The sequence below is a fragment of the Apodemus sylvaticus genome, chromosome 3 (assembly GCF_947179515.1).
Source record: "Apodemus sylvaticus chromosome 3, mApoSyl1.1, whole genome shotgun sequence".
Lineage (NCBI taxonomy): Eukaryota > Metazoa > Chordata > Mammalia > Rodentia > Muridae > Apodemus > Apodemus sylvaticus.
The window spans coordinates 130,898,890-130,922,597 of NC_067474.1; the positions used below are offsets into that span (position 1 = coordinate 130,898,890).

Below are 23,708 nucleotides of genomic sequence, written 5' to 3' on the forward strand. Positions count from 1 at the left end.
GAGCGAGTTCCAGGATAGGTAGGATTATACAGAGAAACCCTGTCTCAAAAAACAAAACAAAACAAAAAACCTGCACTACCATTTTAATGAGTTTTCAGAGTACATGGTGATTAATGTCTGGTTAGTCTTCACCCAGGATTATCTTCCTTCACGCCTCTTCTCCATCCTCTCCCTCCTCCTCTTCTCCCTTCTTCTCTCTTCTCTGCACCTACCTTACCCTACTGTCCATTCTCCTCCTCCTTCCCCCTCCTTTCCGTCTCTTCCTTCTTCCTTTAGTCTAGATCCTGCACTCAAGCCTCCCCCTCATAACCTTACTTCTTGCATAGCTACTCGTGCAGCCTTGAGTGTTCTTTTTTCCATGTAACAGATAAAAAATATTTATTAATCTTTGTACTTTGTTGTGCACCCTTGCTATAACATGCATGTGGAAGTCAGTCAAAGGACAGCTTTTGGGAGTGAATTCTCTCCTTTAGCCATTTAAATTCTGGGGTTCAAACACCTCGGATCATGGGGCTTGGTGACAAGCTTCCTTCCCCCATCCCCCAACCTCCCCACACACCCACGCCTCATGCTGGGCGATAAACCCTGGGCCCTGTGCACCCTAGGCAAGCTCTCTGCCCCTGAGCTGTGTCCCCAGCCCAATCCTCAGTCTTCAGTAACTCTACATCTGTTTTGTCAACTATTATGTAGATTTTATTAAGCTTTTCAGGGGTATTCTTTTGTTCTGGCATAAATTGTCATTATTATAAATTCATAGTTCCATCTTAATTGAACCCTCAAAATCACACTGCAGTCTTCCTGTCTCAGACCAGCCGTCCATTCCTCCCAGCAACTGTTTTCAGCCTTCAGTCTGTAATAAAGGAAGCTACTGCTGCTGCTGTTCCTTGTCAGGGGAACTCCTAGCAAGTGATAGATCTCCCGGCATCTACTCTGTCTATATGCTCACCCTCACGCAGGCTCACCCGCAGTTCTGGTTCTATAGCCTGGAGGAAGAAGGTGAGGGACTGCCTTTCTTCACTCAGGCCTCTTACTCCATTCTCCTGCAACCGCTGTAATCTTACTCCACCCCCACCGCTTTTCCCATAGTCTCTGGGCTTTTCAAACTTGTTCTGTATTGTCTTTTCTCCTTACGGCTATGAGTACATTGTTTATAGAATAAAGCACAAATTCCTTATATTCCGGTCATCTGTCCATTCTTCCTCCTACCACAACCCCACCCCACAGCTATGGAGACCTGCTCATAGTCCTCTAACTTCCACATTGCTTTTTTTGTTGTTGTTGTCTTAATGGTTATTTATGTCTTTTTTGTGTATATGAATGTGTGTCTGTGTATGCATGTGTGTATGTGTACATGTGTGCCCCTAGGAGGTCAGAACAAGACACTGGATCTCCTGGGGATAGAATTATAGGCAGTGAGTTGTCTGACATGGTGCTAGGATCTGAATTTTGTTCCTCTAGAAGAATAGTACTTGCTCTTAATTGCTGAGCCATCTCTATACCCCCATTTTGTGTGTGTGTGTGTGTGTGTGTGTGTGTGTGTGTGTGTGTGTGTGTGCGTGCACACGCACGCATACCCAAGTACAATGGTTGAGAAGCTGAGGCACTAAGATTGCTACAAGATCAAAGTTAACATGGGTGTCATGAGATAATGTCTAAAAATAAAAACTGCAGATAAAAAAATTAATATTAAATAGAGTAGTTATAACAATATACTGTAACAAAAGTTATGTAAGTAAAATCTTTCTCTCAAAACATTATGTTTGTCATGGTGGCTCACGCCTTTAATCCTAGTACTCCTTAGGCAGAGGCAGGTAAATTTCTATGAGTTAAAGGTCATCCTGATCTATACAGTGAGTTCCATTCCAACCAGGGCAATATAGTGAGATCCTTGTCTCAAAACAAAAGAAAACAAACAAAATCTTATAACTTTACTTCTTAAAACAAGCAAATTGGAACTTGCTCTGTAGACCAGGCTGGCCTTGAACTCAGAGATCCACCTGCCTCTGCCTCCCAATGCTGGCATAAGGTGTGCCCCACCACTGCCCAGCTTAAAGTAAATGAATGAATAAATAAATAAATGGCAGTGTTTTACTATGCAACTGGCTGACCTAGAGCTTACTTCATAGACCAGGCTGGCCTTGGTCGTACAGAAATCACTTGCCACTGCTGAGATCAAGGGCACGGATTACCATGCTTGGCATGCCTTAAAGGAAGCACAGTACTTTTCTCGGGCATATCACTAGCTTCTCTGCTCTTGTGCCCTGGAGCTGCCAAGTTGTGCTTGGACAGGAGTACTGTGTTGCCAGGACAGAGAGTCCGATGGCTAAGATGGCCAGTGGGTGGCCACTGGGCAGGCAGGTTTGGATATGAAGTTTGGATAAACTGAACAAAAGAATGATTCATTGTGTCAGGTGACAGGTGACCAGATTTCACCACACATGTATACCTAAAATTATAATTTATTGATTCCTGGCATTTTCCATTTACTATATCAGACTTTTAGGTAACTATAATTGTGGAATTTGGAACTGCCATTGAGGCTACATCACTTCTTCATATATTTTTGAAAATAGAGGGCACTTGATATAAATGTGGTAAATTTACATGGAAGCAAAAAAATAAAATGAAGAAGTCAAAAAGCAAAATTCTTGGAGCAGAAAAAAAAGCAAAGGAAAGAAAACTGGCACCCACCATCCTGGTCTCTCCAGGCTGAGGTGTGGGGCTGTGACTCTGTCACTTACCAACTTTCTGGAGCCCGTTACCTGACAATAGACTAACATCCACATTACCTGATTATGGGCCTTATCCTTCCTGTTCTTCCTACAGGCACCCTAGGATACATTTCCATACAGGCCTTGTGGATGCCCATCTCTACTGCTTGAAGAAATACGTTGTGGATTTCTTAATGGAAAATAGGTAAGAAAGAGGAAGGTACATTTGTCTCATTTTTGGGGGGTGTTTTATTATAAAGCTACAGTTTTTAACAAAGTGTAGTGTAACTGGTCTTAGCTGCTTTTTTGGGTTCTTCTTTTTCTTACCTTTTATCCCTCAATTTCACCCTCTATCACTAGATAGGAGGAAAGAAGTATAGAGGGAGGAGAGAGAGAGATATCCTAGAATCTGATTTATTTCTTATTGTTTCTTCTTTGAACATGACTACTGGGAAACTGCAAACCACCTTCTTAAAAGACCACCAACTCCGCACAACGCAATTGCAGAAACTGTCCCCAGCTGGCAAAAATCACGCCTCTGCTAGAGCATGAGGCAAATCATATCCCCAAACCTGGGTTTAAAATGAAAGCACATTCTTTTTTTTTTTTTTTTAATTTTTTTTTTATTCGATATAATTTATTTACATTTCAAATGATTTCCCCTTTTCTAGCCCCCCACTCCCCGAAAGTCCCGTAAGCCCCCTTCTCTTCCCCTGTCCTCCCATCCACCCCTTCCCACTTCCCCGTTCTGGTTTTATGAAAGCACATTCTTATAGTATTTCTGTAGCGGTTTTTGTTTTGTTTTTGTTTTGTTTTTGTTTTTGAGACAGGGTTTCTCTGTGTAGCCTTGGCTGTCCTGGAACTCACACTATAGACCAGGCTGGCCTGGAATTCAGAAATCCATCTGCTTCTGCCTCCCAAGTGCTGGGATTACAGGCATGCAAAGATCACAGTTGGTTTTCATTTCTGTTTTAGGAATGAATCAAATTATTTATATACTGTTACTTTCATTGCACCAAAGAAACCTACTTATATTTTGGAAATCTGCAAATAATAAACCAGCAGAATATTTTTAAAGACCCTTAAATAGGCTGGGTGTGGTAGCACATACCTGTAATCCCAGAAATTGACAGGTGGAGACAGGAGCATCAGGAATTCAAGGCCATCCTTGACTAAGTATTGAGTAGAAATACAGCTAGAATCCTAAGAGTAGGTAGGAAAAGATTTAATGATGCAATAGTTAAGAGGCTATTTTCCCTTGATGACTTCTGGATAAGTTTCTGCCTTGAACAGTGCTGGTTGACTGGTAAGCAGGCACCACAGCAGCCAAGTTTCCCTGCCCAGAGCAACTTGACCAAAGAATTTTAATTTAAGTTCTAGCTGTGAGTTTTGCACAGCAGCAGGCCTGTATGTACTATTTAGGAGGCTTAGCAAGATCACAAGTTCAAGCCCCCCCACCCCATTACCAATTTAGTCTTACAATAATAAGTAAAAATGGTACTAAGTGGATAATATACTGCAGAGGGAGGCACTTGCAAGCACATGTAAGTCCCTGGGTTCAATCCTGGCTAGCGCCCCCCCCCCCCCAAAAAATAATAATAAATAAAGTGACCTTGTCTCAAACAAATAAAAACCACAAAACAATAACATATATATGGCCATAAAAATGAGCATCAAGTAATAAATCTTGAAATGGATAGGCTACCCAGGTACAGTGCAGTACTATATCATGTTTGGTTTCAGAGCCTTAAATCATTTTCTATCATACCCAGCTGGTCAGGTGGTAGCCTTTATTTTAGGCCTAAGGTCAAGCCGGTCCACTGTGGTTGACAGTAGCCTCCCTCGTACCAGTTCTTGGCACAGCTAGCTGCATGATGGGGGAATTGACATGACATTGAGCCCCAGTGGGAGTGGCTGTGACCTGGCAGTTCAGCAGTCTCAGGTCTTTTCAGATCGCTCAGCACACAGGTGCCTGCTGGTGGGACTGTGTGCCAAGGCTTGTGCGCTTGCCTGCTGCAGGGACAGTTCTGTCTGATCCATAATGACCCTAAAGATCCTTCAGCTGCCTGTGCTTTGTCATTTCTTCAAAAGACTTGTTTCCCAGGGGGAGGGGCCAAGGAGTATTTGCTGTCTGCATTGGTGTGAAGCATTGAAAATGGACTCCTCAAAAATAACCAAAGAATGAGTTGTTTGATTCTTGTATTCATATGGAAATTTTTAATCTTCATCAAAGGATTAAAGAAAAAAGTCCTATTGAAATTCAATACAGGGGCTCCTAGCTTACACAGAAGTGTTCAAAGATATTTGACTTGGTCCTTTAAAAATAACAAACCGTGAACTACTTAGCTCCAAGGTTCATGATTTCCCTTACCCTCCTCAGCCTCTGTAACTGTCTTGCCTTCTTCCGTACAATGCATGTGTGTGATCCTGTGTCAGCATGCTGAGCTTCTTCTAGTGGGGCCTCTAGCACTAACAGCAACCGTGAGTTATGGTGCTGTTCTCACTAACTTCTCCCTCTTGCCTCATCTCTGTGTGTTATAACTGAGTGTTATCTCTGGGCTGGAGAGATGGCTCAGTGGTTAAGGGCACTGACTGCTCTACCAGAGGTCCTGAGTTCAATTCCCAGCAACCACATAAATCTTAAAAAAAAAAAAACAAACAAACTGATTAGCCACTTCCACCATCGTTCCCCTGCCTAATTAACCTGCTTTTTATCCCTCTCTCTTCTGCTCGCTCCACTAATAATTCCTTTAAGTATTAAAAACATCATTTACAGGCTGGGGAGATGGCTCTACAGTTAAGAGCACAGGCTGCTCTTCCAGAGGACCCAGGTTCAATTCCCAGCTCCCACATGGCAGCCCACAACTGTCTATAGCCCCAGTCCAAGGGGATCTGGCACCATCACAGACATACATGCAGGCAAGACACCAATGCAGATAAAATAAAAATAAATAAATTGAAAAAATAAAATAAATCTTTTAAAAAAATAGCGATTATCAGAGCCTAGACAGGAGTTGACATATAAAAGATGTGTGACCACCACACTAGCCCCTCACCCAACTGTTTGTTTGGTTTTTTTTCTGACCCTCACTTGCTGGCCCTACTTCTTCTCACCTCAGTTTCCTAGCTCTACCTCCTTTTATTTTCTTTGTTAAGTAAAATCAAGAGCACACTGGAGGTCAGCAGGTACTTGCCACCAAACCTGCATCCAATTCTCAGAACCTGCATGGTGGAAGGAAAGAACCTACTTCCAAAGGCTGTCCTCCAATTTCCATATACAGTGTGGTATGTGCATACACACTCACATATATGTTTGAGCGCGCGCGCGCGCGCATGTGTATGTGTGTGTGTGTGTGTGTGTGTGTGCACGCACAGCCGACACTTTCCTTCCACTATTCGAGTACTCACTAAAGACAATGTTTTTTTTAAAAAAGCATAGTCACTATACCAAAACTCAAGTCATTTCTTTCCCCTTTTAAATATTCATTAGACCCACAACCTGCTGTCCTTTTTTAAAAAACAAACTAACAAACATGTATTTATAGTATATGTTTAATTAAGTGTATATGTGTGTGTGCTCTCCTTTGGGCATACCTACTCTGATATATAGGAGTTATAGGAGTTGATCTCTCTATGGCGTGGGTCCTGGAGATGGGATCCCAGCAGGCAAATAGCCATCCTGCAGCCTCTGACATCCAGTGTTGATACCATAAAAAGGAAGACCACTGCCTGGGAACCACAGAAGGCAAATGAAGAGGCCGTCCAGAGGATGGCCAGTTACTCACTGCTTCTCTAGAATCACTCTGTACATCTGTTAGTCCTGATCTTGTCCTCTGTGCCAATCTAAGCTGGTATAGTCGTATTAAAGTAAATTAACCTTGTGGAGATTCCTAACCAATAGAAAGAACAATTGTTACGATATACAGAAGCCCACTTTTCTCAGCAGATAAGAATAAGGGTTTGCGAGGAACCCTCAGGGATAAGAATGAATTTGAGTGGTAGTGGCGAGGCCATGCAGCTCTGTGACAGATCCGGTGAAGCAAGCATCTCCAATCCCTTGCTGCCATGATTCCCAAAAGGAAGGTTAGCGTGATGGAGCAGCCCAAGCCTGCCCCTGCCAAGGTGGACGTGAAACCTAAAAGACCTCGGGAAAGGATAAAGCATCAGACAAAAAAGTACCAATAAGCTGGGTGGTGGTGGTGGTGCATGCCTTTAATCCCAGCACTTCGGAGGCAGAAGCAGGCAGATTTCTGAGTTAGAGGCCAGTCTACTAGCCTGGGAAGGTGCCTCAGCCTAGTGAGTTCCAGGACAGCCAGGGGTTCACAGAGAAACCCTGTCTCGAAAAACAAAAACAAAAACAAAAAAAAGTGCCAATAAAAGAAAGAGGGGAGCAAAGGGCAAACAGACTGAAGTGGCTGACCAGCAAACTACAGATCTGCCGGCAGGAAATGGAGAGACGGAAAACCAGAGTCCAGCCTCTGAAGAAGAGAAAGAAGCCAGGTCCCTTCCATCCGGTCTGTCAGTGGTCCCTGCCTCCCTTCTTGTACAATCCAGAGGAATATTTTTATCAAATATTTTGTAAATGCGAGTTTTTTAGTAGCTCTAGAAACATTTTTAAAAGGTGAGGGAATCCCACCTCATGCCATTTTTTAAGTATAAAAGGTTTTTTAAGAGGTTAAATCATTTACTGGTTGTTTATTTTTTGATACAACCAGAAAATAGCAGAATACTGAATCAGGAGAGGCTGTGGCTGTCTCGGGGGTCACCGTAACATTCTGTAGAGGGGGCTAGTTTTATATCCTGCAATACAAAGCATACTAAATGGCAATTTGTAGTCTGTCGTGCATTTGTGTCTGGAATATTTTCAGTTCTATCTGGTCCCGTGTTCTAGTAGAGCCATTTTGTAAGAAAGCCAGTCCATGGTCCTTGCCCTGCCAGAACTGTGATGTCTGTGGTCATGGCAGTCCATTTTCTAACAGTTGTGATAATGTGCTGGGAAAGATGGAAATTTTGAGTATGTTCTGTGTGTGGAATAAAATTGTGAATTGGTGGAACTGAGGATTATGAGCATTTGGTTGCTAGAGGTCTTAGGGAACTTGCCAAGTGTGAGGCCAAAACATCCCTGGAATAAGTTCAAAGAAAAATAATATGTAGCTCTTCATTTGCCTACATGAACACAATGTGACCCTTATCAGAAAGACTAGGCTTGGTGGCGGCTTGGTGGCGGCTTGGTGGTCTGTGCCTTTAATTCCTATATTTAGAAAGCTGAGGCAGGAGGACTGGTCATTCTTCTTACTCCCTCTTCTGGCTCTGGCTTCCATGGACACACAGGCAGGCAAAATGCCCATACACATCAAATAAAGTGAGGAGGAGGAGGAGAAAGTGGTGTTTTAAGCTAGGTGTAGAAATATATGTCTGTAATCTCAGTAATGGGAAAGCAGAAACATGTCTTTCTGAAGCTCACTGGCCATTGAGCCTAGCTAATCAGTGGACTTCAGGTTTAATAATAGACTGTCTCTCAAAAAGGTGGAGCCTGGTGATGGTGGTGGTGGTAGTACACACCATTAATCCCAACACTCAGAAGGCAGAGGCAGGCCGATCTTTGTGAGTTGGAGGCCAGCCTGGTCTCCAGAGTAAGTTCCAGGACACCAAGGCTACACAGAGAAACCCTGTCTTGAAAACAATTAAAAAGAAAAAAAAAAACATGAGGTAGAATAGAGGAGGATCCTTGATATCAACCCTGGGCTCTGCATGCATTCATTTGTGCATATACATATACCATACATGCACTCACAGATACAGTGCACATAAACACAGAATAGTCTGTTTTCTCATGGATTGTTGCCAATGAAGAATTAAGGTACCATGTTATATTCTACATGCATACATGTGTAAATATGTGCATATACAGACATACCCGGTAGCTAGGAGTTTGTGGAAGACATTTTCTGACTTGACCAAGAGGAGGAATGCTCATATTCTTCCATTCTGAATGGAGGTTTTTTTTATTTTTTTATTTATTTTTTTATTTTTGGTTTTTTGAAACAGGGTTTCTCTGTATAGTCCTGGCTGTCCTGGAACTCACTCTGTAGGCCAGGCTGGCCTCGAACTCAGAAATCTGCCTGCTTCTGCCTCACAGAGTGCCCATTCTGAGTCTTAATTGATATGAAAATCTAGGGTTTTTTGCTTTTTCTTGAGTGCAAATAATTTCTAACCTAAGAGGATTCAGTAAGGTTTCTCATACGTGGCCACTCTTTCTTTCTAGGTCAATCACATCTATCAGAAGCGAACTGATTCCATACCTAGTAAGAAAACAGTTTTCCTCAGCTTCCTCACAGCAAAGGCAGGAAGACAAAGAAGAGGATCTAAAGAAAAAGGAGCTGAAGTCTTTAGGTGGGTATTTGGGTTGGTACAATAAGACGGGCAGAGATTGAAGGCCTTTAGAGAGGATGACACCTCTAGATGCTTGCCCTGAGATTGACAGTGCTTCTCTAGTTTACAGGGAGAGCAGGCCAGCCAGTCGTACTCCCTCAACTCTGGATGCTCCTAGTCAGGCCAAGTCAGGCCCTGTACTTCTCAGGGACAGGCTGATCAAGCATATGACCCATTATTTAGTCTATAACCTGTGGATTAGTTCCCCACTAGACCATTAGATGTGATAAGGTCAAATTCTCCTTATCACATCTCAGTTTCCGGGTTCTTCAGGTGTAGGCAGACCTACCATCTTCTGTCCATGAATGGAAGATGCTGAAGTATACAATTAACACCAGAGGCCAACCAGACTGTCTCCATTACAGGGTCTGGAGATGAAATCTGTCTTGTTTATTCTCAAATCTCTTTGTCCTTGCCCCAGCCCTAGGCTCTTATGTGTCTTATCAACAAGGTACATGCAGAGATGTTGTGGCATGATGGCTGCATTCACAGCCTCAGCAGCACAGCCCTGGCTCTGACAGCTGCCTCTAGTTAACATCAGCTCTGTGACCTGAGCAGATTACTCAGTCTTCAGTCGTCTTACCACAAAATTAAAGGCCTTTAAGATTTGTTATGAAGGTTGAAATAGAATAGTTGTTGTGGCTCCAAACAGTATGGTCTGTCATAGCTCAGCATCCTGATGTTGTAATGGAGTAGTCTCCATTTAGTCTGGACACCAGAGCCTGCACACCTGATGTGTCCTCTCATGATTTACAGGGGTCATCATTTTATTTTTCTTATTAAGGCTTAATTATTGCTTGATTTTACTTTGTTTGGGAGTTTTGATTTGTTGTTGTTGTTGTTGTTGTTGTTGTTTGAGACAAGGTCTCACTATATAACCTTGGCTAGCCTGAATTCTTAGAGATCACTTGCCTCTGGCCCCTGAGTGCTGGGATTAATGGGCGCCACCATGCCCAGCCAAACTTGATTTTAGAACCTTTTCTCAAGCATTAGTCTAGTACTTAAAATATTTTTAAGATGCTTACACTTCAAGTGTATAAGAAAATACATTGTCTTTAAAATCAATTTAGGCTTTCAGTTGTAATGAAGTTTCTCCAGGGTCCAAGCTTGTTGATGAATTTCAAGGGAAAAATATTAGCTATACCTGCCTCTAAAATTTGACTGTGTCTCGGGCAGTAGTCAGAGGGGATCTCTGTGAGTTTCAGGCTGTTCAGCACTGTGTGGAGGCCCTGTCTGAACACAAAGCCAACTCAATCTGTGTCTCCTGTGCAACCTTTCTCTTCATTTACTCCGGATGTTCACTCTGAAGATATTTACAGTTTTATAAAAAACGACAGCACTCTGGCCTTGGCTCCCTATGATGCCTGCTGGAATGCTTTTCGAGGAGACAAGTGGGAAGATTCGTCTAGAGCACAGGTTCGCTGCTACGTCCACATCATGAAAGAAGGACTTTGTTCTCGAGTAAGCACTCTGGGACTCTACATGGAAGCCAACAGACAGGTGAGGAGGCGTGCCCAAGGACTTCCTGCCCTGGCCAGACCCAGCTTTTTGTCTTATGCCTTCATTAAGGAAATGGTAACACCCACAGTCTTCACTCCTGAAGCTGAGCAAGAGTTGGAATGTCGGGGAGGACTCCAGAGACAGGAATGCAAAGGGTTCAAGGAAAGGCTGGATCTCTAGGAGATTAGCTTCTGAGTCGTGGCTGCAGCAGCTCTCCTGTTTGGTTCAGGATGGACATTTGTTTAATAACTACTTCCTAAGTAAGCAGATAAAGCCAGACACGATCCATCATATATACCTGTCACCCCAGCTCTCAGGAGGTTAAGACATGCACAACGGAAGCTAGCCTGGGCTATGTAGCAAGTTCTAAGCTGGGCATGATGTCTCACACCTGTGATCCCAGGACATGGGAGGCAGAAGCAGGAGAATTTGTGTTGAAGGCCTGCTTGGGTAGCATAGCAAGATCTGTCTCAGAATAAAGAATAAAGCAGATAAATATTGTCTAACCATGTAGTTTAGTAAAGTAAGACAGAAGAAGCTTCTTCAAGAAAGCAAAAATAAACCAGGCAGTGTTGGCGTATGCCTTTAATCCCAGCACTTGGGAGGCAGAGGCAGGCAGATTTCTGAGTTTGAGGCCAGCCTGGTCTACAGAGTGAGTTCAGCCAAGGCTACACAGAGAAACCCTGTCTTGAGAAAACAAAACAAAAACAAAACAAAAAACAAAAAATAGAAAGCAAAAATATAGCTGGAAATATTGGCCCATTGGTAGCATACAAGAATTCTTGGGCTCAGTTTCCAGTACTGCACAAACTGGGTATCCTGCCTCAAATCCCAGCATCAGGATTAGAATTTCAAGGTCATATTGGCTACATACTGAGTTCAGAACCAAACTGGACTAGTGAAACCCTGTAGGGATTTCTTGCTTGTTTTATCATTTGTTGTTGTTTAAGGTAAACTGATTTTTTTTTTTTTTTGAGTTAGAGTTTCTCTGTGTAGCCCTGGCTGTCCTGGAACACACTCTGTAGACCAGGCTGGCCTCCCAACTCAGAAATCTGCCTGCCTCTGCCTCCCAAGTGCTGGGATTACAGGCATGCGCCACCACGCCCAGCAGTAAACTGAATTTTAAAAAGACAAAAAAGTGGGGCTAGAGAGATGGCTTAGTGGTTAAGAGCACTGACTGCTCTTCCAGAAGTCCTGAGTTCAATTCCCAGCAACCACATGGTGACTCACAACCATCTGTAATAGGGATGTGATGCCCTTTTCTGGTGTGTCTGAAGATAGCTACAGTGTGCTCATATGCATAAAATAAAGACAAAAGGAATGGGAGGAATGAAGATAGGAAGGGAGAATTGAGAGTGACCGGATGACCCAAGGAAGGAGTGTCTAGGGGAAATTGTGAGGAGTACACAGTAGTGAGGAATCTTGCTTCTCAGAAATAAACCAGGTCTCAGTGAAGGCATAGGCAGAGAAGGCTGAGGGTGTGGAGGGTTCATTACAGTCTTATAAGCGCAGGGAAGAGGAATAATGAGACCAGTAAATGAAAACAGGCTGGAGTGAAGCACTGAGAATAAGAAAAGAGTTTGAATGAGGTTGTAAAAAGATTCGCTGCTGGCATTGTTACAGGTAGAATTTTGAAAACTGTCACTGAGAGGTACAACTGGGGTAGGAAGTATGATAAGATGTAGAAAAATATTTAAAATATCCTTGAAAGTTGAGATTTCCTGGTTTTGAATCTTCAAGACTGATAGTAGGCAGGTTGGTGGATGATGTTAATTCCAGCCCTTTAGGAGGCAGAGGTAGGTGGAACTCTGAGTTCAAGGCCAGCCTGATCTATATAGTGAGTTCCAGGATTGCCAGAGCTACAAAGAAACCCTGTGTTAAATAATAAGAGACTCATACTAAATGAAGAGTATACCTCAGGTCCTGACCTTAAGCATCATTCAATGTGGATTGCTTATAAATCCATGGAAATCCCAAACCTATAAGAAAACACAGCATGCCCCACGTTTACTCAGAACTAGCTTTTCTCAGTCTGCTTTGGAAGCAGGAAGCTGAGACTGGGAAAGCATCTTCTAATGCACTGACGAGGCTTGCGCAGCAGATAGAGCCACAGGACCTTGGCTGCGTGCTGTAGTGGAAACTCACAGCTGGGCTTGGAGGTGTCTCCCAGTGCCCGGCAAGGCCTCCCAGCTATCACAGCGGCATCATCTGCAGTGGTTGCACAACCGAGCAGGGTTGTGTATGCTGGAGTCAGATGGATGTGCTCTCTCTCATCCTTCTAAGTAGTTTAAAGTGGCCAAATCCCCTATACCTTCAATCTGGTTTTCGTTTTCCATCCTTAAGCAAGAGTAGTGTAAACTTTTTCTCATTTTCTTTGGAAGGACATGGACTCTGAATCAGTCCTGATTGTAAGTTCCTCTTACATTGTTTCTCTCCTCACATGGTACATCACCACCGTAGTCCAGGAGGCAAGCAAAAGAACCCGGCATGATTCTGAGCAGGACTCTTAGTAGACCATGCCCCATTTGACCTTCTTTCCCGTGAAATGTTAGAATATCTAGGCCTTAGACAGGCTTAGCAGTCCCATCCTGGGGACGGTGGCTGATACAGCTGTGGCTGAGAGCCCCATCCCTGACTGGGTGTCGAGCTCCACCTGATGTGTTTTTAGATGTTTTCAAGTCTTTACTAACCAAACTTTTTTCCTCAAGGTTCCCAAATTGCTATCTGTTCTTTGTCCTGAGGAATCAATGATCCATCCATCAGCCCAGATTGCCAACAAACACCTGGTAAGTGCCGGTGGAAGCAGGACACAGATGAGATCTGAGAGCACTGGAACTTGCTGACAATTTAGATTGCAACCCTTTAGCCCTAGACCCTGTTAGCACAAGGGAAATCCCATCTCCGTCTTGGTTCTAGTAGTCGAGTCTCACGTAAGCAGACTTCCTTAGACTGGCAAGATGCCTCAGCAGATGTTATATGCTGCTAAGTCTGGCAGCTTGAATTCAGTCCCTGGAACTCTCACGGTGGTAGAGGAGAAATGACTCTTAAGTTGTTCTCTGACTTCTGTGCATGTATCACGGCATGTGCACACACATCTACACACAGAGTATAAACAAGTCTTCCTAGCAGATGTGGTGGCGCAGCTAGATTCTCAGCATTGAGGCAGCTGAGCCAGGAAGATCACAAGTTCAAACCTATAAAAATAATCACAATAAAAAGTGAAAACAAGGCTTGGGCTTCTAGCTTAGTGGGAGCGTGCCTGCTCAGCACGGATGACTCTTGGGGTTCAGTCTCTGGTACTGCACCAGAACGAAGACTTCCTGAAGCTAGATGTAGTGGTTCACTCTGACATTCAGGAGGCTAAAGTAAAAGGACGATGAGTTCTAAGCCAGCCTGAGATGCACAGCAAGGAGGCAAGCGTAGGGTTTCAGAGTAAGACCTTGTCTCCAAATGCTGTAAAGAGGAGGAGAGAGCTACGCATGCTGCCACATGCTTTCATCCCAGAACTCAGTAGACACAGACAGATGGGACTCTGTGAGTCTGAGGCCAGCCTGGGCTACATAGAAAGTTCCAAGCCAAATGGTTGGAACTGGAAAATATCATCCTAAGTGAGGTAACTTATTCACAGAAGAACACACATGGAATGCAGTGACTGATACGTGGATATTAGCCCAGAAGCTCTGAATACTGAAGACACAACTCACATATCAAATCATTCCCAAGAAGAAGGAAGAAGAGGGCCCTGGTCCTGGAAAGGCTTGATGCAGCATTGTAGGGGATTGCCAGGACAGAGAAGTGGAAGGGGGTTGATTGGGGAATGAGTGGAGGGAAGAGGGCTTATGGGACTTAATGGGGAGAGGGGAACCTGGAAAGGGGAAATCATTTGGAATGTAAACAAAGAATGTAGGAAAAAAAAAAAAAGAAAGAAACTTCTAAGCCATCCAGGGCTACATAGTAAGATTCTGCTCCTCTCTCCCCCGCCCCCACAAAAGAAAGAGGGGCGGGGGAGAAGAGGAAGAGACTTCCTGGGGCCCAGCATTGCAATTCATACCTGGGGCAGTAGGACCTGAGACAGGAGGATTGCAAGTTTCTAGCTAGCCTGGGCTACAAAGTAAGACCTGTCTCAGAATAAAAAGAGGACAAAGGTTTCTAGGGCAAGTAATGACCCTATAAACAGGGATCCATGTGGTGTGGGCTTGGCGCAGGGGTTTTCACTGTGCTCCTCCTCACTTCTTCCGTTTGACTGCTCTATTCAGGAGAGCACATCTAAAAGGTGTCAGAACAGTATAAGTTGTGCTTGTTTGCTTGGTTGGTGTTTGTACTTTGAGCCAGAGGCTCAAGATGGGGCCTTGTGTCCTGGAACTAACTACTAAACCAGGTTGGCTTCCAGCTCACAGAGATCAGCCTGCCTCTGCTTCTCAAGTGCTGAGGTTAAAGGTGTGCACCACCACAACTGGCTTAAACTTGTAATCAGCCACTCGGAGACCAAGGCAGGAGGATATGTTGGAGGCCACCCTGGGCTAAGAATACAAATATGTGAGTGCATACATATGTTGATTTGTTCAATTTCTTTTTCTTGTCAGAGGAGGGCCCACACTTCAGTGTTAGAGCTGGTATTAGGAAAGCTGTTTGTTCCGTTGGGTCTTGAGAAATAATCATCCACCCTAAGTTATTTCTATGGGAAGATCCCATTAGATGCCAGCTCAAAGGATGGGGGTTGATTTCTATTTGGTTGAGATGGATGGACAGGGTTTTCTGTTTTTCTTCTGCAGGTTGGAACTGACAGCCTCATCGGGCCAGATGCACAAGTTGGAGAGAAGTCATCTATTAAGCGCTCTGTCATTGGCTCGTCCTGTGTCATAAGAGACAGAGTGACTATTAGCAATTGCCTTCTCATGAACTCTGTCACCGTGGAAGAAGGGTATGTTTCCTTCTGTGCCTTTTTGAGCAAGGCTTCTGGTAGTCCTAGAAGCTTTGTTGGTCCCACCCAGCCTAGGAAGGGTTTGCTTTGGAGACAGGAAGAAAGGGAAGGAAAGGAAGAAACTTGGTGTCTTTGGAGTTTGATTTTTCTTCTACAGTCACATGAACCCTTAGAATATCACTTTCACCCTCCCACACCCTCACCGCTCTTGTGAGAGACTGCTGAGAACTCTGTCTTGGGGTCCAACTGTAGTGAGCCCTTCCCAGGGCTACAGTGACATTGCGCCAATGCCTAAGTGTCACTTTCCCCTGCTAATGTCCCAGAGCTGCCTTGAGGCGGAGGTGTAGGAGGAGTGGACATACTGTACTTTGAGGGCAAGTTCTCTGTACAGTTTGACTTTAACCCAGGCTGCCCTAGAACTTGTTATGTATCCCAGTTTGGCCTCCTACCCATAAGCATTCTGTTTCAGACCCTGAATGCTGCGATGGAAGGCACACAGTACCTTCCCCGACTGAGAAACATCTAACTCTCAGACATGCCCAACCTTTTGACATCATGACACAGCATTATCATCTACAAAGTTCACACTCAAAGACTGCAGAGCTGGGGCTTAGGGCTCTGTAGGTGAGAACGCTTGCTACACTAGCATGAGGACCTGAGTTTGAATCCTCAACACACACACAAAAGCCAGGCGTGGCCACATGTGCCTTTAAGCACAGCATCTGGGTGGGGAGACAGCTGGATCCCAAGCACGCCATAGCCTGCCTGCCTGGCTGAAACAGTGCTTCAGGTGCAGTAAAAGACCTCGTTCCAAGGGAATAAGGCTGAGCACAATAGAACAGAATAGTCCCCATAATCTTTAATTCTTCCAGCTCTGAAGTCCAAAGCTGGGGCCTGGACAGAGGGCCCTGTGGTTGAGGAGACTTACAGCCCTTCCAGAGGATCCAAGTGTGGTTCCCAGCATCCACATCTGGCAGTTCACAATTGCCCATAACTCCAGCTTCAGAGGATCTAATGCCCCTCTCTTCTCTCTGCAGGCACACACACGTGTGCATACACACAAACACCATATATATAAAAAAATAAGAACTTGAAAGTAAAAGTACAAAGTCCAGGATGAGGGATAGTTATTTGAGTGCTATTGTCTAGCATATATGTGCCAACCAAGACCTTGGGTTTAATTCTAGTCCCACAAAAATTAGGTAAACAGAGGATCAGGAATTCAAGATCATCTTCAGCTACACAGAGATTCAAGGCCAGCCTGGAATGCAAGAGACTCTGCCTCAAAACTACAATAGAAACATTTGCTGAAACTGGATTTAAAACCAATAAAAGCACGACTCCTCAGCAGCATAGTAAGGCATCCCTATAACCCAGGATGTCAGGAGCCAGAGATAAGAGGATTTCAAATTTAAGGCTAATTTATGGTTAACATAAGATACATAGTAAGACCTTGTCTCAAAATAAAATAAAAAGGCCGGGCAGTGGTGGCACATGCCTTTAATCCCAGCACTTGGGAGGCAAAGGCAGGTGGTTTTCTGAGTTTGAGGCTAGCCTGGTCTACAAAGTGAGTTCCAGGAAAGCCAGGGCTACCTGGCAGAGAAACCCTGTCTCGAAAAAAAACAAAATTAATTAACTAATTAATTTAATTAAATTAAATAAAAAGAAGTCAAGTATATTGTCATACACCTTTAATCCCAGCACTTGGTGGGTGGATCTCTGAGTTAGAGAGCAGCCTGATCTACACAGTGAATTCCAGGGCAGCCAGGTCTATATAGGAAGACCCTGTCTCCAAGAAGAAAACGAAAAAGAAAGTTCAAGAGACTTGGTGTATATAGCCTTGGCTGGCCTAAAACTCACCACTCCACTATGCTGGCCCTGAACTCACAGAGATCCACCTGCTTTTGCCTCTTCTAGGATCAGTGGTGTGTGCTTTGCCCAGCAAAGCCCTCTTTTTTTTTTTTTTTTTTAAGGCAGAGTTTCTCTGTGTAGCCCTGGCTATCCTGGAATTCCCTTTGTAAATCTGAATGGCCTCAGACTCAAAAGATCCACCTGCCCCTGCCTCCCTAGTGCTGGGATTAAGGTATCCAACTAACTGCCAAAACAATTTTTTTAAAAAAAATTTTTTTAAATCATTGGACTAGCTTAATGTAGTAGCAGATTCTCAGCATTCAAGAGACAGAAGCAGGAGGATCCATATCTAGATGCTAACTTGCGCTATACTGTATCCAAAGAATAAAATCAAAAGGTTGTGGCGGGGATGATATAACCACCATCCGGCTGTATTTGTGGAGGGAGTTCAGTTGAATATTTGTGAAATGGGACCAGCTGGCCTTGAATACTGGGTTCAACAATCCTTCAACTGCCCAAATAGTCCTGTATTACCACACCCCACTCATAACAAAACACTGGAGGAAAGCTTCTCTCTCACAGTTCAGACAGAGTGACTAATTGGGCTGGGAATCTCAGTAAAGCGATTCCCTTCCGTGCAGGCGCACCCAAGTCTAATCTCCAGAGCCTGCATTAGAACAGTGGGAGAGCTAGCGAGGCTGCTCGGCACATAGGAACACCAACTACTTCAGAGGACCTCAGTTTGAATCCTAGCACCCACGTGACAGTGAGGCTGGTGAATCTCTATGGATATGAAGCCAGCTAAGATTACATTACACAGTAAGATCCTGACTCAAAAAACAGAGGAATGCATGCATACACTTTGTGCAGAGGCTGAGACAGGAGACTCATTGAATTCAGAGCCAATCCAACTAAAATGGAGGTCCTGTCTCAAAAAAAAAAAAAAAAACAACAACAACAATAACAAAAAAAAAAAAACCTATAATTGGACCACACAGGACTAATGACCAGGAAGACCTTGAGGGAGATTACCCAATCCTGCAAATTAGCATCTGGTGATAAGATCAGATATCCTGTATCCCATATGAACCTTCCCCATTATTTTAGGGTCATTTAGTTTTAATTATTTATGATAAACTTGAAAATGGTAATTAAAATGCAGACGTGTGAATTTTGATTGCCTTTTTGTTATTATGTCCGGACTGAATGTCAAAGTGGTGCATATGTCTGTTTAAAAGGAACTTTCCCATATTGTGGTATGCTTGTTTCTGGCAGCTGTTATGGGCTGCAGAGACCTTGTGAACAGTGGGTTGGATACTCGCCCAAGGTCCTCAGGGTCAGAGAAATGCTGCGGACCACCTTGGGAAAGGTATAGACAAGACTATTTTGAGAAAGTTCCTACCTATCTTTTTCATTTTCTGCCACTTTCTATGACAGCCAATGTTCAGGAATCAAACGTCTAGTGAGGGACTAGGGAGATGGTAGAATAGGTGAATGCTAGCTGTGAACCCTGAGGACCTAGGTTCAGGTCCTCAGCACCCGTGTAAGAGGACCTGATAGCCCATGTCTGTCTAATCCAGTGCTCCTTCAGCAAAAGTCAGTGCAGAGGCCAAAATCCTCAGAAACTCAGGGCCACTAGCTTGGCATCAGTAAAGACCCACAGAAGACCTGTCTCAAAGATAGATGTCGAGGACTGACATCCATGCTGCCCTCCCACGTCTACACAAACATGCCCACACTCAAGCACATAAATGTACGCACAAATACATTAGAGGGGGGAAATAAAGGGGATTGGAAAAATGACACACAGGCAGACACACACAGACACTAAACAAATGGATAGATGAGTAGGTAGACAGATGGACAGACAGACAGACAGATACTAATAAATAAATATATATAACAGTTGTTTTAAAAATCTAGTCGGGCTGGAGAGATGGCTCAGTGGTTAAGAGCATTGACTGCTCTTCCAAAGGTCCTGAGTTCAAATCCCAGCAACCACATGGTGGCTCACAACCATCCTCTTCTAGTGTGCCTGAAGACAGACAGCTATAGTGTACTTACATATAATAATTAAATCTTTGAAAAAAAAAACAACAACAACAAAAAATCTAGTCAAAGCCTCATTGTCAGGCCTGGAGCGATGCATCAGCCAGTTCAGACCACTGGCTGCTTTTCCTGAGTTCAATTCCTAGCAACCTTATTTTGTTTGTGTGTGTTTTTGTTTTGGAACCTAGTCTCATGTAGCCCACGCTGACCTTGAGGAGCAACATACGCATTTAGTTGCTGAGCCATCTCTAACCTGTTTTGTTGCTGTCGTTTAATGATGTGTATAGCAAAGGTGACCTCTGAGTCACATCTGTAATCTCACCATTCCGGAGGCAGAGGCAAGAGGACCCTCTGCCTCAAGTATAAAGCCAGCCTGCACTGCAATATGAAACCCCGTCTCAAAACTAAGAATCACCTCTCCCTCTCTCTTTGCTCTCCGCTCTCCCACATACTCTCACCTCTCTGCCCCTTGGGCTCCCCCCACACGTGGTCATGGCCGGCCTCCACTCCACTTCTCTACTCTCTCTCTACCTTTCTCTACCACTAACTCCCATCCCCTATTCTGAATAAACTCTATTCTATACCAAAAAAAATAAATAAATAAGAATCAGCCAGGTGAGATATAGATCTCTGAGTTCAAGGTGGGGGGAGGGGATTCATTAGGCCCTGGCTTCAAGCTTCAGCATCAAAGATATATGAATATATATATATATAATATGTGTATAATGGTACTAGAACAGAGCCCAAAGCTCACACTCTGCCCTGGCCCACACCCCAGTCCTTGGTGGTTTGGGGTTTTTGGTTTTGGTGGGGTTTTGTTTGTTTGGTTGGTTTTTGGTTTTTGTTTTGTTTTTATGGGCTTTTGTTGGGGTTTTTTGTTGTTGTTGTTGTTGTTCCTTTAGTTTTTGTTTTGAGACAGTTTTATTATGTAGTCTTAGCTAGCTTTGAACTTGCAGAGATCTGTCTGCCTTTGCTGGAATTAAAGGCAATTTTTGATAACTGCAATGAAAGTGAGGAACAGAAAAAAGCTTCATGCCCAGTATTTACCCCGAAGTCTACATAGAGCACTGAGCAGAAGCTATGGGCTTCCTGTCAATCAGCTTGCTTCTCCCAGTCATATCTACAGTGTCTACACTGATCATCAATGTACCTCGCAATACATTACACATAAACTACATAAGGTGATCAATAAAGGAGGCTCCTAAAGACCTGAGTTAGAACTGTTAGACAAAAGAAAAAGCAGGCCCTAGGTTGCTGTGGAAATCTGACCTTAGTCATCACAGCTACTTCTAACAGTGACCGTTCCCGTCCATTTCCAGATTCCAGTAGAGCCAGTTAGTAGTCTTTAATTATATCTTTGTCAACAAAAGAAACAGCTTTCACCTCAAAGGAATAAGATGTGGTTTATTCTGGAGCCAAATATGTATGGCCGTGGCCCTGGAACATAGATTTAGGTCTCCCCAAATAAGCATGTTCCAATAAGGTTTCAATTTTGTGAACTTTGTTTAGTAACAGAGCAAGGAAAGGCATGAGTCAGAACACTGTTCCAATATGTTAGTGGGCTACATTGGGCAGGCAGGTTACAGCAAGGCCCATAGATGTTCTGGTCTTAGATGCTGCCTGACTTAAGGGGTGCATGCACCCCTTAATCTCCACTGGAAACTCGGGCTTGTTAAGTTACTGCATTCTAAAGGTTTATCTGTTAAGTCACAGGATGTTAGGTTCAAGATAGCCCAGAATAACTGGTAATTAGGCTCTGGGCCTCCAGCGGTCCAACCTTTCCACATCACTGAGGTCATCATCAGTCAGCCTTTGCAGACACAGCTTCTTTCCAGGAATCCTCATTCACTGCCTCATTCACTGCTTCTTCCCTGGGTGTTTCTTGTTTGCCCACTGGCTGACTGTCTGCCCACTGCTGACTGCTCACTGGTTGTTCTCTACCCACAGCTTTCCACCTTTTGCCTGGCTCTAGAGCATTCTATTAAGATCTTAATGACTGGTTGGAAGCGACTACCTTCAGACATAAGATGTTGCTTTAGCAAGTTAGAAACCTGTTCTGTCTCTGGAACCCATAGATAAGGCATTCTGTACCTCCCTTATTACTCTGTAGGGGATTTTCCCCAAGGATCTGGAGCTGCCCTAACTGCTGACTGTAATGCTTTGCAATTTGGACAAGTTGCAAAGTTCTGGATTGTACCTTGCGGAACACCCACTGAATATATCCTGAGACTGCCAAAAAGCAAACTAATACTTGTCCTATTCGAACCACCCACAGAGACACTTGAACCTCCTAGAAGAATAGGCTTTAACCTTCCCTGGGATGGAGATGGCATAGGAGCCTGTTTCCTGTTTTACTGTGGTCTAAAATAAAGCTGCTTGCATTCAGAGAAGGTGCCTGGTGCTTTGGGTGCCCTCCATGCTCATATGATGTCTGTAGACTGCTCTGAATTTTAGTACCAGGTCAAAATTCAACACCTTATGGGATGAGCTGCACCCCTGAGCTTCTGGGTTGTACCAGGGACTGGCAATTCTGCAGCACAGTCCTCCCCAGCAAATCTTGCCTGTGGCATCAGCAAATCCTTTTGGGTGTGGGCCATAAGCAAATCCTTATGGTTGTGGGCCATAGTCCTTGAAAGTTCAACATCATATGAATCATAGAGTAAGGCAGCTTTAGTAATCTCATACTATTGGGCTTAGTGGTTCACACCTTTAATCCCAGGACCCAGGAGACATAGGCACAAGGATCTGTGAGTTCAAGGCCAGCCTGGTCTACAAAGTCAGTTCCAGGACATCCAGGGCCTGTCTTGAAGACCTGTCTTGAAAACAACAACAATGAAAAAAAAAAAAAAAACCTACAATGTGGATTCTAGTATCAGACAAAACTGGATTTAAATATGTTATTTACCTGGTTTTACATGTTTTGGAATAAATGGTTTAAATTCTTTAAATCTGATATTTTATCTGTAAAATGTGGGTGCAATTTTTACTGCATCAGATAAAAATGGTATTCAGAGAATCACCTAGAAAGATTTTCTCTAATTAAATACATAAGGTTCTCATCCTGGGCCTGCTAAAAAATACTGATGGAAGCCAAGACAAAAATTGTGTGTGTGTCTCTCTGTGTGTCTGTGTCTGTGTTCATGCTGTACCCATGACAGGGTTGGGGTGAGGGCATATAGAGGTCAGAGGACAATTTTCTGGATCCAGCTCTCTTCTTCCATTTTTACATGGGTTTTGGGGATTGAACTCAGGTCTCCAGGTTTACATAGCAAGTGCCTTTACCCACTGGACTGCCCCAATGGCCCTGCCCAGGTGATTTTTCAGATAAAACAGCTAGATTCGTCAAAACTTATTGCTGTAATATATGGAGTGTTTAGCATAGTACCTGGCCTGTATGTGTAATAAATGTTGGTGATGGTTTTCAAAAAGACCTTTCTTCCAGGCATGTTGTGCACTCTTTTAATACTAACACTTGGTAGATCTCGGAGTTCGAGGCCAGTCTGATCTACAATAGTGAGTTTCAGGACACCCAGGGCTAATGTAAAGCGACCCTGTCTCCCAAAAAAATAAAAAATTAAAGACCTTTTCTGGCTGGTGAGGTGGTTCAGCAGGTAATAACTTGCTATGCAAGCCAGAGGTCTCCACAAATAAAACTGGCCCCTCCAAATAAAACTTAAAATTAATAGTGAATTAAAAACAATCAGCCAGGTGGTGGTTGCACACACCTATAATCACAGCACTTGGGAGGCAGAGTCAGGCCGATCTCTTGAGTTCAAGTAGTCTGTAGAGTTCCAGGACAGCCAGGACTACACCGAAAAACCCTGTCTTTAAAAAATAAATAAATAAACAAATCCAGAAAACAAATACATACATACATACACACACACACACACACACAGAATACAGATCTTGTAGAGTGTATGCACACTCACTTCTCCCTGTCCCCATCCCTAGTAAGCACTGTTGTGCTAACTAGAGTCTGTGGTAGGAGCTTTGGGAGCTCGTTGTTTCTATTGGTCAGAAATTAATTTCTGGGCCTCAATGACTCTTGTCCTATGATCCTAGATAAAAAGTCGTGAGGAGTGAGCCTACAGACTGGCCTCAGGCTCCACCGCTACACCAATCAAGTTGAATTTGAACCCGCTACACCAATCAAGTTGAATTTGAACAGAACTTATACCCTACAAACCCCGGTACCTAGAGAACTGAAGTCAAGCTAGGAGCCTGGCATGGTGGCACACAGT

General features: G+C 43.8%; 1 protein-coding gene across 1 annotated transcript in view; it reads left to right on the forward strand.

The window, feature by feature from the left end:
- Eif2b3 (eukaryotic translation initiation factor 2B subunit gamma) overlaps positions 1-23,708 on the forward strand; it is a 60,912-nt gene that overhangs the window by 32,312 nt on the left and 4,892 nt on the right. The window contains exons 6-10 of the mRNA XM_052177106.1: positions 2,827-2,916; positions 8,977-9,104; positions 10,453-10,643; positions 13,352-13,429; positions 15,416-15,564. Of these exons, the coding sequence (XP_052033066.1) occupies positions 2,827-2,916; positions 8,977-9,104; positions 10,453-10,643; positions 13,352-13,429; positions 15,416-15,564 (636 nt within the window). The remainder of the gene's footprint in view (positions 1-2,826; positions 2,917-8,976; positions 9,105-10,452; positions 10,644-13,351; positions 13,430-15,415; positions 15,565-23,708) is intronic.